General features: G+C 41.5%; 1 protein-coding gene across 15 annotated transcripts in view; it reads left to right on the top strand.

Annotated features, from left to right (window-relative positions):
* Window positions 1-14,044, top strand: part of TCP11L2 (t-complex 11 like 2) — a 79,608-nt gene extending 65,564 nt beyond the window's left edge. For 14 of the 15 annotated variants that reach the window (XM_064590681.1, XM_064590682.1, XM_064590678.1 and 11 more), the window contains 4 exons: window positions 2,826-3,013; window positions 3,228-3,409; window positions 5,837-6,009; window positions 11,598-14,044. In XM_064590681.1, coding sequence (XP_064446751.1) covers window positions 2,826-3,013; window positions 3,228-3,409; window positions 5,837-6,009; window positions 11,598-11,839 — 785 coding nt within the window. In that variant the 3' untranslated portion in view covers window positions 11,840-14,044. Of the gene's footprint in view, window positions 1-2,825; window positions 3,014-3,227; window positions 3,410-5,836; window positions 6,010-11,597 lie in introns of those variants that run through there. The other variant, XM_054506854.2, reaches the window with a different exon arrangement.
* Window positions 14,045-14,606: the final 562 nt, after the last annotated feature.

The raw sequence follows: 14,606 nt of genomic DNA, 5'->3' as shown, positions 1-14,606 counted from the left end.
GACCCTGGGATCATGATCTGAGCCGAAGGCAGACGCTTAACCATCTGAGCCACCCAGGCGCCCCTGCAGAGAGTTTTTATCTAAATAAGTCACATGTTAAATTTGGTCGCATGCTTTTTCTGTATCTACTAAAGAGATCTTTTTTCTCCTTTATTCTGTTAATGTGCTGAATTACAGTGATTGATGTTTTTCTAATTAAACCAACCTTGCAATCCTGAAATGTTTATCCCACCCCCTTGGTCATAGTGCATTATTTTATCTTGCTAATACTTTACCTTGCTAATGCTTTCTTAAGGATTTTTACATCTGTATTTTTGGAAAGAGATCACTTTGTAATTTTCTTCTAATACCTTTGTCTGGGTTTGGTATCAGGGCAAAGCTGGCCTCATAAAATAATGAATTGAGAAGTATTCCCTTCTCTGCTTTGTGAAAGAGTTTACAAAAAACAATTTGTCTTGATTTGCATGTACTGTGTATATCAGTAAACATTTTACTGGATGACAGTGGGGAGGGAAAGATAGCTGCAGGACCAATCAGTTTGTCAGTCTGAACAAGACTATTTGAGCCATTCTTTAAGCGCATGGTTACTTCCAGAGATGGTGAATTAAATTGGAAACCTACCAGGTCTCTCATGCCAGACACAGAGAGCAGAGGCTTTTAGAGCACCCAGTATGTGACAAGTACCACTGGAAAGATAATCTGAGTATTTTCCAAAGCAAATGTGTCTGCCAAAATAAAGCCACATTTCACATACCTATCAAGTTGTGGTATGAATTAAGTCAAGGGAGAGAGAAATAAAAAATAAAGATCATAGATTGAACTCTTTAGTGATCTCATTAATGAGATGAAATTGAGATGAACGCACATGAAATATTTAATAACAATTTTTTTAAAAAGTAGAGAAGCTGTTTTTTTAGTTCAGCTGTTTAAGAGAAATGACAGCCAGATCAAAAATTCAAAGATAGGTGCTCTGAGAAGGGTGAGCGAAGGATGGGTCCATATGATCAAGAAAGGCTTCCCACAGGAAGAGAGATTTAGGTGAGGTCAGTAAAGACTGGAAGGATTTAGATTTAGAGAACCAAAGATAGTATCAGGGGGGTTAGGCCAAGCCTCCCTGGCAAGAAACCAGAAGCATGTATTGGGTGGAGAGTGAATTCAGGTGCAGTGCTCCTGGGCCTCCCCATAGCTCCTGGGAAATTCTTAGGTAAATGCACCTGTAAAGCCATTGCCTGTTCTTGTGTTTCTCCCTCCTAGTAGACTAAGAGCTTCTTGAGTGCACGGAACATGTTTACTCATCTATGAATCCCCAGCACTTGGTACAGAACCTAGTGTACATTAGGTGCTCAGTTGTCACTGAATAAATGAGTGGATGAAGAGAATTACTGCCTACATGAAAAATCAAGGGTACAAGTGTCTCAAGGGGTTGACCTTGGCTTTGGAGCCACATAGAGCAGTCAATGTACGAGCTTGTGGGAGTAACATCTCTGCAGATAGATCCCTTAGAGGAAAGCTGATGTTCCACTCTGAACGTGTGCTCTTTCTGCTTTACTGGTCATACTCAATTCTGGCTTCCTGCTAGGATCACCTGGGGTGTTTAAACACAGATGCCTGAGCCCCATCTCAGACTGATTAAATCAGAATCTCCAGAAGCTGTGCCCAAGATCTTTCTTTTTAAAGCTCCCCAGGTGATCCTAAAATCATCGAGGATTGAGAACCACTGTGGTACACTGTTGCTTTTGTTTGAGATAACTAAATGGGCTTTTAAGTGCGTCAGCTGTAAATAATTAAGCTTGCAGTATAAATGCTTATTAACGCCACATTGTAATTATATCCACCAAGATTTCCACTCTCTCTCTCTGTTGGATGTCCTTTAAACAAAAGACTACAAGTCTTTTACATCTTTATGAACAGAATTAGAAAAACCAAGAACATTTGCCAACTGAGGAGAAGCAAAGTTGTGAAATTCTGGGGGGGTGTTGCTCTAGTGTGTTGCCACTCACAAATTACCCCCGTTCAAGCGCTGGGTCTGAAGAAGGATTTCAGGGTTACTATTCTGTATTTCATTCTCTGGTGCTTTTTTAAAAATCTGCACCTGTGTTCAGTCTGCATTTTTTTTTTTTTTAGCAATTTCCACCTTATAAATTCTACCAAATACACAGTTTTATAAGAAATGTGGTATAAAAGGCAAATTGTTTCTAATGGGAAGCCTTAGAACTGAGTCAAAAGTAAAATAAGGTGTGCACACTAGCATGAATGTGCATTTTGGGAAAGGCATAGCTCTAATCAGACACTCAGGGGGTCCAGGATCCAAAATTGTTTAATAATCAGTGCTTTTAGTCTAAATACCTTCTCTGCACAAAATTCAAGGTCATGTGTGAGCTAGCTCCTGCCTACCCACCCAATGCCATCTGCTACCACTCTCCCTTGTTTTCTATGGACCAGCAATACAGATATGCTCGTAGCATCCAGAATGTGCCGTATTCTCTCACTGTTCTGGGTTTTTGTATGGGCCATTTGCCTGGCCTGGAGTGACAGTCCTGTCCTCTGTTTGCTTTGTATGGTTAGGTGTCACTTATAGAGCTCTTCTTCTTAGACTCTGTCCTGGACAGTGTCTGCTCCCTCCACTCCCACTGTGCCTTCTTGCATTTATTGTATTCTGCTGTAATTGTTGGTTTACAGCTGTCTCCCCATCTGGACTATAAGCTCCTTTAAGGGTGTGCCTGTCTTGTCATTCATGCCCAGTTCCTAACCTAACATCTGTCATGTAGAATGCACGCAAGGGATCTAATAGCTGTAGGACAAATCTGTGGCCTTTTCACTTTCAGGTGCTCTTGATCAAACTACAGAATGGATAAGAGAATCTGTAAATGAAGAACTACTTTCTCTTTCTGAGACTGCTTTAACTCCTGGGGCTGAAAACAGCTCTAAGCCAAGCCTGAGCCCTACACTGGTGCTAAATAACAGTTATTTAAAACTGTTACAGTGGGATTATCAGAAAAAAGAATTACCAGAGGTGAGTGGGGTTTTTTTTCCTTCCCTCAAGTTCTCCAATATTTTAATTCTCAAGTTCGATCTGTGTATCAGCTAGTCTGTCTAGTGTTGCATGTGGTTTAATGACTTTCCTGAAATCAGATAGAAATGGGAGTTTGGATGTAACACTGCTTGTTTTATATTTTCATGGTATTGAGCTTCCCTTTCTATTTTTACATTTAAAATAAATATGCTAGACACTCATGACAGATGGAGCACGTCTTCAGGAACTGACAGAAAAGCTGAATCAATTGAAAATTATTGCCTGCCTGTCCCTAATTACCAACAACATGGTGGGTGCTCTTACAGAAGGCCTCCCCGAGCTTGCAAACAGGTTAAAAAGGATTTCAGTTGTTCTACTCGAAGGCATGAACAAAGAGTAAGTTCCATGTGTTTTTATCTGCTCATCCTCGTATTAAGGCTCTGCGTATGTTTCAGAGATGGTGAATAATCCTGGATGTCTGGGTGTAAAATTTAGGACTGTACTTTAGAGAAGCTTATCTTACACCTTCTTTTTCTAGAATTTCTTTTAATATCTCTGGAGGTTTAGATGTCCTTTCATAAGAAGGGAGAGATCTTTTCCATGACAAATGCCAGGGTGAGTGTCCTATTTCTGCTTAGGATGGGCATGTACAAGAGCTCTTCTTTGACAGTGCTGTGGAACAAACAAAAATCAGAATTCCAAGCTGAGGGTTTAGAAGGCCCTATCAGGGAGGCTTTCCTACTCAGTCGTTCTGACTCCATAATTTTTCTGCAATGGAATGTTTACCAACTTGACTGATCCAGCCTGCTATGAACTCTTTAGTAGAAGTAGTGACATCCTGTCCTTCAGAGATGTTGCACAAGTCCAGTAAAGCTCTTGTTTTTGCTAAATTCGTTGCCCAGACGATTTCATTTAGATCATCCTGTTGCAAATCCTGTCCAAGTCAGAAAATTCCTAGTCTTAGTCAATGACCAGAAGTTTTCATGGGTCTTATATGGGTCAGCTCCTCCTGCTGGTTCCCCTTTCAGGTGCCTTCAAGGACTTACATTGTTCATTCCTGTCTTTGAAGGGAGATGCCTCTATCCCTCCATCCTCCTGCTCATTACTGAGAAAGCACATAAGATTACTTGATAAAAGCCTAGAATATTAAGAGCCAACAGTACCCTGAGTGATTATAGCATCCAAAGTTGTCAGAGAGAGGATAGGATTTGCCTTGGGCTGCACATCAAGAAAAAAGGCAAATCAAGGCCTAAGGCCTGGTCCAACTGTGTCAAGGCCCTGCCCTTTCTACTGTTTCTGTGCTAATCAGCCAAGCTCATTTACTTTACATTCCAGGACCCAAGACCTATAATGAAAAGAAACCTTCTCTAGGTTTGCAGCTGGTCTTACCTTAGTTAGCATTTCCCCGCACAGGGTAACTATTACTTTCCAGAAATTTTTATTAAGCCTTTAGAGAACCCACAATGCTGCTTAAGTATTCATATAAAGCATATAGCAAAGTGGTTACTGAGAAGTCAAGCTTCAGGTCAGACAGACCACGGTTTAAGTCCCAGCTGTGCTATTGACTCGTTAGGTACCCTTGAACAAGTTCCCGAATCACTCTGAGCCTCATTTTCTCACTTGCAAAAATGGATAATTGTGCCAACTTACAAATGTGAGAACTTAAGATGATTCACTGTGAAGCACTTAGTGCAGGTGTCTGGCACATGGTGCTCGATAAATGTTCACTTTTAATAACTAGTTAGTTGTTAAATCATCTCTTTATAGATGCTCTGCCTCTCCGATTGCTTCATTGTTTTAATACTCCATGCCCACCCCTGTTCTCTTATCCTCTAATTTCCATTTTGCACAAAGTTATCTTAAAGACCATTTCTGGATCGTGAGAGACCATTTTCAATCATTGTTCCCCAATAGCGTGGACCCAACACATGCCCTTTCTAATTACCTCTTTTTTCTTACCTCTTAAATAACCCACTGCCAATTACTTTTTATGGTTTTCTGGGATTTTTGATTGGTTACTTGAAAGTAACAATAGGAAGAAGCTTCTTATCTTTGATCATGATAGGTCAAGAATTTTAGGTAATTTGTCATTATGGTATAAACCTCTAAATATCTTCATTTCTTATGAGCTTTTTTTTTTTTTTAAGATTTATTTGTTTATTTTAGGGGGAGAGAGAGAGAGAGAGAGATCACAAGTGGGGGGAGGGGCAGAACAAGAGGGAGAAAGAGAACCTCAAGCAGACTCCGGCTGAGTGCAGAGCCCAATACAAGGCTTGATCCCAGGACCTTGGGATCGTGACCTGAGCCAAAATCAAGAGTTGGCCGCTTAACTGATTGAGCCACCCAGGTGTCCCTTCATTTCTTGTTTATGATTGTTTTATAGATTCACTGTTCGGGCATGGATAAAGGAATGGATTCTTCATTTTATAAGCATAGATTTAACAACAACAACAAAAAAGTCTATGAATGAATCTGCTCAGACAAAAAGGTTTATTTTAAGAAGTAAATAGGTATTTTCTGATGGTCCTGCATGAAAATGGGGTTGCAGACTTATTTTCAGGGACCGCACTTTTCTGACTGTGCTTTCCTAACTAAACAGTACCTACAGAATTGAATGGTTTTAAGCATTTAAAAATCTGCTACACATAGGTTTGGTGCTTGGGAGGAGTCACTATATTCCAAGTTCATGCTAATAGAAGTACTTACTGTGTGTAAATGAAAAATGACAGACATTTGAAAAAAGTTGGTATATTGAAAAATATTTAAAAACTGCTGAATAAAAAAACTATTCCTGATGGCGATTTTGTTTTATGCTTTTTTTAGGACCTTTAACTTGAAGGAAGTCCTGAATTCTATCGGTGTTCAGACTTGTGTTGAGGTTAACAAGGCCCTGGTGGAGAGAGATTTATCCATTTTAAATGCTGAGGTCCAAGCTAATCTCATAGGTCAATTTTCAAGCATCGAAGAGGAGGACAATCCTATCTGGTCCTTGATTGGTGGGTCCTTGTGTTTTCATTGGTTTCCACTTCAATTCCAATTTGCTTTAACTTGCTGGTTTTGACTAATGTCAAGTGTCAGTTACATTTTAGTCTTAAACAGATGACCTGTTCCTTTTGGAGAATAAATATTAAAAACATAAAGAAAGAAATTGTACTTTCAAAGGTTTGGGACTCACTGCTTCTTCTGTGTATATATGTAACAGAGTGGGGTAATGTTCCAGGGCCTTCTGTCTTACTATCCAGCCAAGAGATTTTTATGAAGAAAATACCATAATTCTACCAGTATGTTAAAATCCTAGATCAGTGTGACAATCCAAACCAGCCGGGAATATGCTCAAGAAAGTAGATGCCAGTTCTACTGTGAGCGAGGCTAAGCAAGCTGAGGCCTCTTTCTCAGCCAGGTTTAAAGAGACAATGAGTCAAGAGGCTGTGGAACTGGGGGGCATGGTGGTGGGCTTTTTTGGTACTTGATTCCTGGGCAAGTGACCCTCTCTGTGTCAAGTTGTGTTGGTGAGTTGGGAAAGCGGAGAAGGCATCAGTTGGGACTCTCTGTGACCTGTGACAGGACTGAACTAGCTTAAGCAAAAAGGAAGTGCCTTTGCTCCTATAATCAACCAGAGCAGAGCAGGGCTGGCTCCTACGCAGCATAGTCAGAGCTCAGACTGTGTCACCCACCGGTCTCCCCAGCTCCTCCCTTCAGCACTGCCTCCCTTCGGGCTGGCTGTCTTCACAGATTGACTCTTTCCAGCATGGCAGGACTGCTTCAGCTCCAGCTGTACCTTTCTTTATTGAAGTCAAGTGGAAAGCAAGGTATTGGCTTCACTGTAGGCCCAAATAATGACCCCAGAATTGAGTCTCATTGGCTCCCGTTGGCATGACTGTAGGTCAAGTCACATTCTTGAATCAGTCTTGGTGGCCAGAGGGGAAGGAACCGGAGCTTGAGACGTGTGTTCAGTACCTGGAGCCAGGATGAGTCCACTTTCCCTGCAATACCTGGTCTGAGAGTAGGGAAGAGAAGATTTGCCCCAGACCAAATCAGGGTGCTGTGGCCAGAAGGAGAGGGAGAAGGTGATGTGGGGCACAAAGTAAGTGTCTGCTATAGAGAGAGAGGAATAAAGACCAGAAGGAGGAAAAGAGCATAGAATTGGAACTATGGACTAATCTGCAAGTTCTCAAAGTACAACACTGACTTCCCTAAGAGTACAAATACTTGTCATCATTATTTTTGAGGCTCTCACATAGTTTCTCTCATCCTTACCCCTGGGGACATGGAATGCTGGAGATCCAGGCCACTAAAAGCTCAAGGCTTTAACCCCTCCCCAGAAAGGAGGAGTGCTGGTTGCAGCACTGTGGGTTACCAAGAGATCACTCTGGACGGCAATGACAAACACACCATAGCTGCAGCCACTCGGGGCTGAGGCCTTCCGTGCATGCCTTCACTGCCGACCCCTGTGTGTCCTCATGGCCCTTAGTCTCCAGCATAACAGCCCATACCTGGGAGGAGGAGGGGCAGACTGTCTGCAGTCTCTGCCACATACCACTGGCCCCCACGGGTGCGCAGGCCTTGTGAGGATGGAATGCATGTCTCTTGTCTTCTATGTCCCTGTACCAGGCTGGACCCACAGATGACATTTAATAAGTACAGTCGACCCCTGAACAACACATGTTTGTACTGCACAGGTCTCCTTATATGCAGATTTACTTTGATACAGTACTGCAAATGTATATTCTCTTCCTTATAATTTTCTTAATAACATTTTCTATTCTCTAGCTTATTTTATTATAAGAGTAAAGTATAGAATACGTGTATAAAATATGTGTTAATCAACTATGTTATTAGTAAGGCTTCTGGTCAACAGTAGGCTATTAGTAGTTAGGCTTCTGGGGAGTCAAAAGTTATATGCAAGTTTTTGACTGCGTGGGAGGGGTCAGTGCCCCTCACCCCCATGTCGTTCAAGGATCAACTGTATTTGTGCAAGGGGTGAGTGCATCCGAGACTTAGACTAGGTGCATACCTCACATAACCAACTGGCTACAGACAAAGGACTCTCAACGAGCCAGTCTGACTCCAGAGCTCATATTCTTAACCATTCCTGGTGGGCACTATAGTCAGAACTGGAGCCCTGCTGTTGGTTGGCATGGTGGCCGGAGCATCCAGGTGTCCTCTGTGCCCTTGCTTTAGATAAAGGAAGCACTTGCAATTTCAGAAGGAAGGGAGCTGGGATGCCCTAGCTAGGTGCCCCACCCCAAGGTGGCCTCTTAAAATTCGGTAAAGCACCTTTTTTTTTTTTCACCCAGCTATCCCCAGTCCAGCTTTTCTGCTGTTTTGCAAACTGAAAGCATTTTTAACCTCATTCAAAGTATCGTTGCCTAGAAACTCGAATGACTCATTTGAGCGGCTCTCCTTCGACTCTGGAAGCCAAGGGCACGCCTTTGGCAGGGTCTCAGTTTGGCTGCTCCTAATTGGACAAACATTTCTGTCATTTTAGTCTTGGCCTAAAAACTGACTCATCCACAGAGGAGACAGAACTACTTGTCAGCATAATAACAGTTTTGAAAGAGTTTCTTTCTTTCTTTTTTTTTTTTAAAGATTTTATTTTTTAATTTATTTGACAGAGAGAGAAACACAGCGAGAAAGGGAACACAAGCAGGGGCAGAGGGAGAGGGAGAAGCAGGCTTCCCGCGGAGCAGGGAGCCCGATGCAGGGCTCTATCCCAGGACCCTGAGATCATGACCTGAGCCAAAGGCAGACGCTTAACAACTGAGCCACCCAGGCGCCCCTGAAAGAGTTTCTTTCTTTAAACAATCTTGCAGGAAAGTGTTTGGACCATATCTGTGATGAAAACAGACCTGGGCTCCTGAGAAACAGGCAACCAGTCTAACAGGAAATTTAGTACACAATTGACTAATTTTCTGCTTGCAGAAGGCTTGGAGTAAATTAAGCACTCAGAGGAACCTGGGGACATAAGAAGGACCAGTTAGGGGATCACATCGGGCTCCCTGCTCGGCGGGAAGCCTGCTTCTCCCTCTCCCACTCCCCCTGCTTCTGTTCCTGCTCTCACTAACTCTCTCTCTGTCAAATAAATAAATAAAATCTTTAAAAAAAAAAAAAAGAAGGACCAGTTAGCCTTGGTTTTCCTTCCCTGTTTGTGGTACCCATAGTCTGCCTTCTTTTGTTCTTTTTTTTTTTTCAAGATTTTATTTATTTATTTGAAAGAGAGAGAGAGAGAGGGCACAAAGTGGGGTAGGAAGGTGGGGAGAGGGAGAAACAGACTTTGTGCTGAGCAGGGAGTCTGACACTGGGCTTGATCCCGGGACCCCAGGATCATGACCCAAGCCAAAGGCAGACACTTAACCAACTAAGCCCCCCAGGTGCCCCTGCCTTCTTTTGTTGTTGATGTGCTGTTTATTTAGAATGGGATTGCAACTCCCACTGTGTTCTTAGCCTTTTAAAAAGATAACTAGAAAAGGTTTCTTTCAAATCAGCTTTTTTCAAATGCATATGAAAACTAGGGAAAAATTATTTATAGATTACCTGCTATGTAGATTATTTGCATGCTTGTAGCTATCTCTGTTTTTTAAAAGTAATTTTCAGTTGTATAAGTGATACTTACACGAATGATTTCTTCTTGTTGACAAATTATGAGTGATGCCAAGTCCTCTTTGACTGCCCACCCCATTTCTCGCTGACTCTGTTGGATGTATTCACCTTTACGGAGCTTTTTCATTCCATTCTCACTTCAGTTCAGTCAGCATCTGTGATGTGCCTGCCATGTGCCAGACCAGGGATATAAAGATAAAAAAGACACAGCCCTCACCCTCAGGCAGCTCTACGTCTAAGAAGAGAGAGAGAGACATATGTTCTCAAGTAACCATAATACGGCATGATTGTTTGACGGATGTTAGGGAAAGCCACAGAAAGGAAGTAACTTTAGGCTTGGCATTGAAGGATGTTTTGGACTTCGGGCAGAGATGAGATGAGAGGGAAGGGTCGTCTAGTAAGAGCAAACAGTTCTGGCTAAGACAAGACATGCGACATTGGGAACTTAGAATTCTAGGTCAGACCTAGCTGCAATGTGTGACTTTTGGGAGAAGTGTTTGGAGACAAGAGTTTCATTAATGTCATCATGGTCCATATCCTGTGCACTGTGTTCTCTTTAGTAAACTGTCCTTTGTGAAGTTTCCGTTTCCAGAAGAAGTCCTTGAGGCAGTGTGGCCTGTAGCGGGTCTGGTCTGTCCGGTAGTATTGCAGCCTCATTTACTTACGCATTTCGTCCTTTTGTAAAGTCGCCCACATGCAGTTGCGTTGAAGCAGGGAAGTAGGAGGATGGAGAGGACGGACAGCTGGAGTGCCAGTTGGGGCAGCCCCTCCTCAGTGCCTCCAGATTGTTGGCCATAGGTGGGGCAACTGTATAATTTATTGTCCAAACCAAGACACTTTTTAGAGCATTCTTGTTAATTATGCCAGTGCAGCAGGTGTAAACTCTGACTGTCCTGGGAAAACCTGGATGTGTGGTCACCCTGGTCATGTGGTAATTTGGGCCCCCAAGTTTGCATCTCTACATTTTTCAAGAGGAACCAGAAATTTGGATTTCTATGTGAAATCCCCTGATTCTAAAGAGTGTCTATTTCTAAACCCCCCGCCCCCCCAAAAAACATTGTAGGGGGTTGAACTAGCAATGCCAGTTTACAAACTCAGCTTTCATGTACATGACTAAAATCATGGACATTAAGTATTAAGTTTTTGTAGAAGAGTCCCTGTCCTACTCCCAAAGTGCTCTGCGTTTTTTTGTCTGCATTGCTGTGTAACAAGGCACCTCAAACTCCAGAACCTAAAAAACCCCCACAAATACAGTGTTGTTCACAAGTCTGTGGGGCACCCGGGTAGTTCATCTGGTCTTGCTTATGCAGTCAGCTGCGGCTTGGGTAGGTAGCTCTGCTGATCTTGCCTGGACTCTCTCAAGTGTTTGCAAGCTTGTTGTCTATAGGTTGGTCTAGGACGGCCTCCGATGGAACAGCTGGGCTTCCCTCGGTGTGGTCTCTCATCTAGCCCAGGTTTGTTCACGTGCAGTGGTGGGTAGAGAAAGCAGATGTGAACCATGGCACTTGGAGTCTCTGCATGCAACTAGCATACCGGCACTTCTGCCACATTCTCTATCAGCCAAAACAAGCCATAAGGCCAGCCGCAGTTCAAGACACGGGGAAACAGTCTCCAGCCTTCGATGGGAAGAGCTGCAAAGCTACCTCATAAAGAGCGTGGATACAGGGAGGGCAAAAAATTGAGAATATTACTGCAATTCACCTACCATAATTACTATTCTTTTTTAAGACTGTATTTATTTGACAGAGAGATAGCACAAGTAGGCAGAGCAGCAGGCAGAGGGAGAGGGAGAAGCAGGCTTCCCACTGAGCAGGGAGCCCGACGTGGGGCTTGATCTCAGGACCCTGGGATCATGGCCTGAGCCAAAAGCAGCCACTTAACTGACTGAGCTACCCAGGCGCCCCCATAATTACTATCCTCATTTCTTTTTAAAAATCATGTTTTTTAATAATGGGACAGATAAAGATATCTTCTTTTTCTCCAGATAAACGAATCCAACTATACATGAAAAGCCTACTTTGTCTTCCAAGTCCTCAAAAATGCATGCCTCCCGTGCCAGGAGGCCTTGCCATCATTCAACAGGAGCTAGAAGTGCTAGGCTCTCAATATGCAAACATTGTGAATCTCAACAAACAAGTGTACGGACCATTTTATGCAAACATACTTCGAAAGCTGCTCTTCGGCGAGGAAGCCATGGGAAAGGCGGATGCCTCATCCTCTAACTAAAGAGGAACTGACATTGGATGCGAGGTTGGAAATCCAGCACTTTGGTACCCAGTCTGTTTCCACCAGTGGTATTACAGATGCAGCACATTCTCCGTCCTGTTCGTGGTGCAGTGTTAGCCTGAATTTGTGAAATCCAGTAATATTAGCATTGCAGAAAACATGCACATCGTCTAGACCCTATTCATGCATATTTTCAAGTTCAAAAGAGATGTTTTTAATGGACAGAAAACAATTTGTAATTATATTACCTATATAATACTTGTAAGGTTTTCTTAAGTATTCATATATGGCTTATTCATTCAACCTTAAGGAGTTGTATTTCCTCACTTGTCACTATCAAATCTAATGATTTTTAATTTTGGTACAACTTCTTAAAGGGTTGGAAGTCGTGAGAATAACCAAGGGGATTGATGTTCTGAATAAATGATGTGAAGTAAGCATAATTGTATTTGAAATGTACAATTAAATATTATTAATGTGTAATAGAAACTTACATAGTAAGTCTTCAAATTCCACAAATGTACCAAATCACATTTTATATTACCAATTGTCAGTATTTGTCTAGAACTTAAATTTATTAAAAATATTTTAAAGCTATGTACAAATTTTAGACAAAACTTGTTCATGTAGTGAAAATAGAAAAAAAAAAAAATCCCTTCTAAAATTTTATTCTAGAGGTTGGTTTTTCTGCCTGCAATTTATCCTGCCCTCTGAGAGAAACAACTTTTGCACAAATATCTTAGTGAATGTCCTTGCATTTCTCAGGCCATAGGTAAGGTTTATATAAGATTTTGATATTTTTACATAAGGCAGGAGTGGTTTGAATTGATTTATTTATAATAAGGGAAGTTAACAATAAAACCAGATCCCCAGGAGATCACTGTTCTCAGTGAAGTTCACATCTGAAAAAGAAATAGTTGAACTTTGGATTTTTTTTTAACCATATAACTTGCTAGCAAATGCCCCCTGTGCTGATTAAATTCTTACCCCGCTGTGACCAAGATGCTCTTCTAAGTATCATTATCATTTGACAATCTTGAGCATTAAAGCAAAACTCGGCCAAGCCGGCACTGGCTGTCATTGGGATTTTAGAGAAATCGGCTTGTCCTGGAGTTGAATACTTCTTTTGAAATGTTAAGGGAAACACTCCAGTCTGGGCAGACTCGGTCTAGAAAGTACTTTATTCCCATCAAACACATTTTGGTTATTTTGTTCTCTAAGGACTCACTGAATCTTCATAGTCTGGTGGGGAAGAGTGGGTAGGACGTAAAAAGGAGCATTCCTTTCTTTCTTACCTCCTTTTCCTCACTATGACTTCCACCATTATGGTGCTAATTATTTTATAAAGTTCTAGGAAATGATTGTGTGGGTAAATCACCTCCGAACTTTACATTTTGGAGGGATCTGCCAAAATTTGAGGAAATTTTGAAAGTCCTTTTTTTTTTTTTCTCACAATGACCAATATATAAATCAGCCATTCTATCCATCTGAGCAGCTGTGTATAAGTAACTTTTCCTGAAGAGCACATCACTGGTCTTACCCGTTTTCCGCCCCCTCTTCCTATATTTCCCTTCTGCCCGTGTAGTCCTGTGCTTAGAAACTATAAGGTGCTGAAGATTTTTGTTTTCATTTTCACTTAAGTTGAAGTAGTTTTCAACTCTGTTCACTTTGGAGTATGGGTAGCAGGGAGGGTCTGACATGGAAAAGTAATATGTAGTGTGACTTCTTGTTGCTTTCTGAGGTAAACTGTATACTTAACAGGAAGACCAGGTGGTGTACTTTTTTTATCATCAGATTGGAATCCAGCTGGTATTCTTATATACTTGATATATATATATTGCAATTGCCAGCAGGAAAACAATGTGCAGACTTTTTTTTTAAATGCATTTTAAATGAAGGGCATTCTGCAGCTTTATTTTTCCTTTTTTAAGTCCCAAAGTAAATCTCAATGTCTCAAGTCTGGATTTAAGCAACTACATTTATTAGGATTTTAAAAGCATATCCCTTAGCATGTTGTTTTGTGTTTTGTTTTGTTTTGTTTTGTTTTACTTAAATGTTTACTTCTAGTTTTGAAGTTTTCTTAACGTGGTCTTGTTTTGTAATGTCAATTTTATTAAACACCATACACACATTTTCATTCTTCTGCTAAAACATGTATTGTGTGCACTAGTTAAATTTTAAAACATTAAAAATTATTTCAAGATAGCCAGTGTCTCTTTGTTTCCTAAACCACCTTTGGGTAGCTCAGGGCTGGATATTGTACAGTCTTTATTGTAGTTGTTCTAGAATGATTCTTCCGGTGATTGTCAGAGCCTTAAAGAGATCAGGTCTTAGTCACTCAGTCAGTCGGTCAGTCAACAAATACCTACTAAGTATATACTATACGCCCAGAGGTATCCTACGTGTTGTGATACACAGTGACTAGACAGACACTGTCCTCAAGAAGCTTATAACCTAGTAACAAGGACAAACTTGTGAACCATCACAACAAAGTGTAATATGGGCCATAAAACAAGTACACATAGTGCTAGAGGTAATACCATCAAATTCTATTTCATGGAGATCATTCTTGAGCTACAACAGGAAGGATAGGCAGGAATTGCCAAGGGGCTAAGAAAGGGGAAGGCACAACAGGCCAGGGGCATGGTGAGTACAGTGGTGTGGAGAAATGGCAAGCCAAGGGCCAGCACCCAGTAGAAAAGTAAAAGTGAGGGGAGGCGAAACAAGAGAGGTAAAAAGTTTCTGGGATGTTATGCTAAAATTTGTG

The sequence above is a fragment of the Mirounga angustirostris genome, unplaced genomic scaffold, assembly GCF_029215605.1.
Source record: "Mirounga angustirostris isolate CCGP_5_RB_7025 unplaced genomic scaffold, mMirAng1.0.hap1 SCAF_5, whole genome shotgun sequence".
In the NCBI taxonomy this organism is placed as follows: domain Eukaryota; kingdom Metazoa; phylum Chordata; class Mammalia; order Carnivora; family Phocidae; genus Mirounga; species Mirounga angustirostris.
Note: the sequence above shows the minus strand (reverse complement) of the source record. Positions and strands in the feature narration are given on the sequence as shown.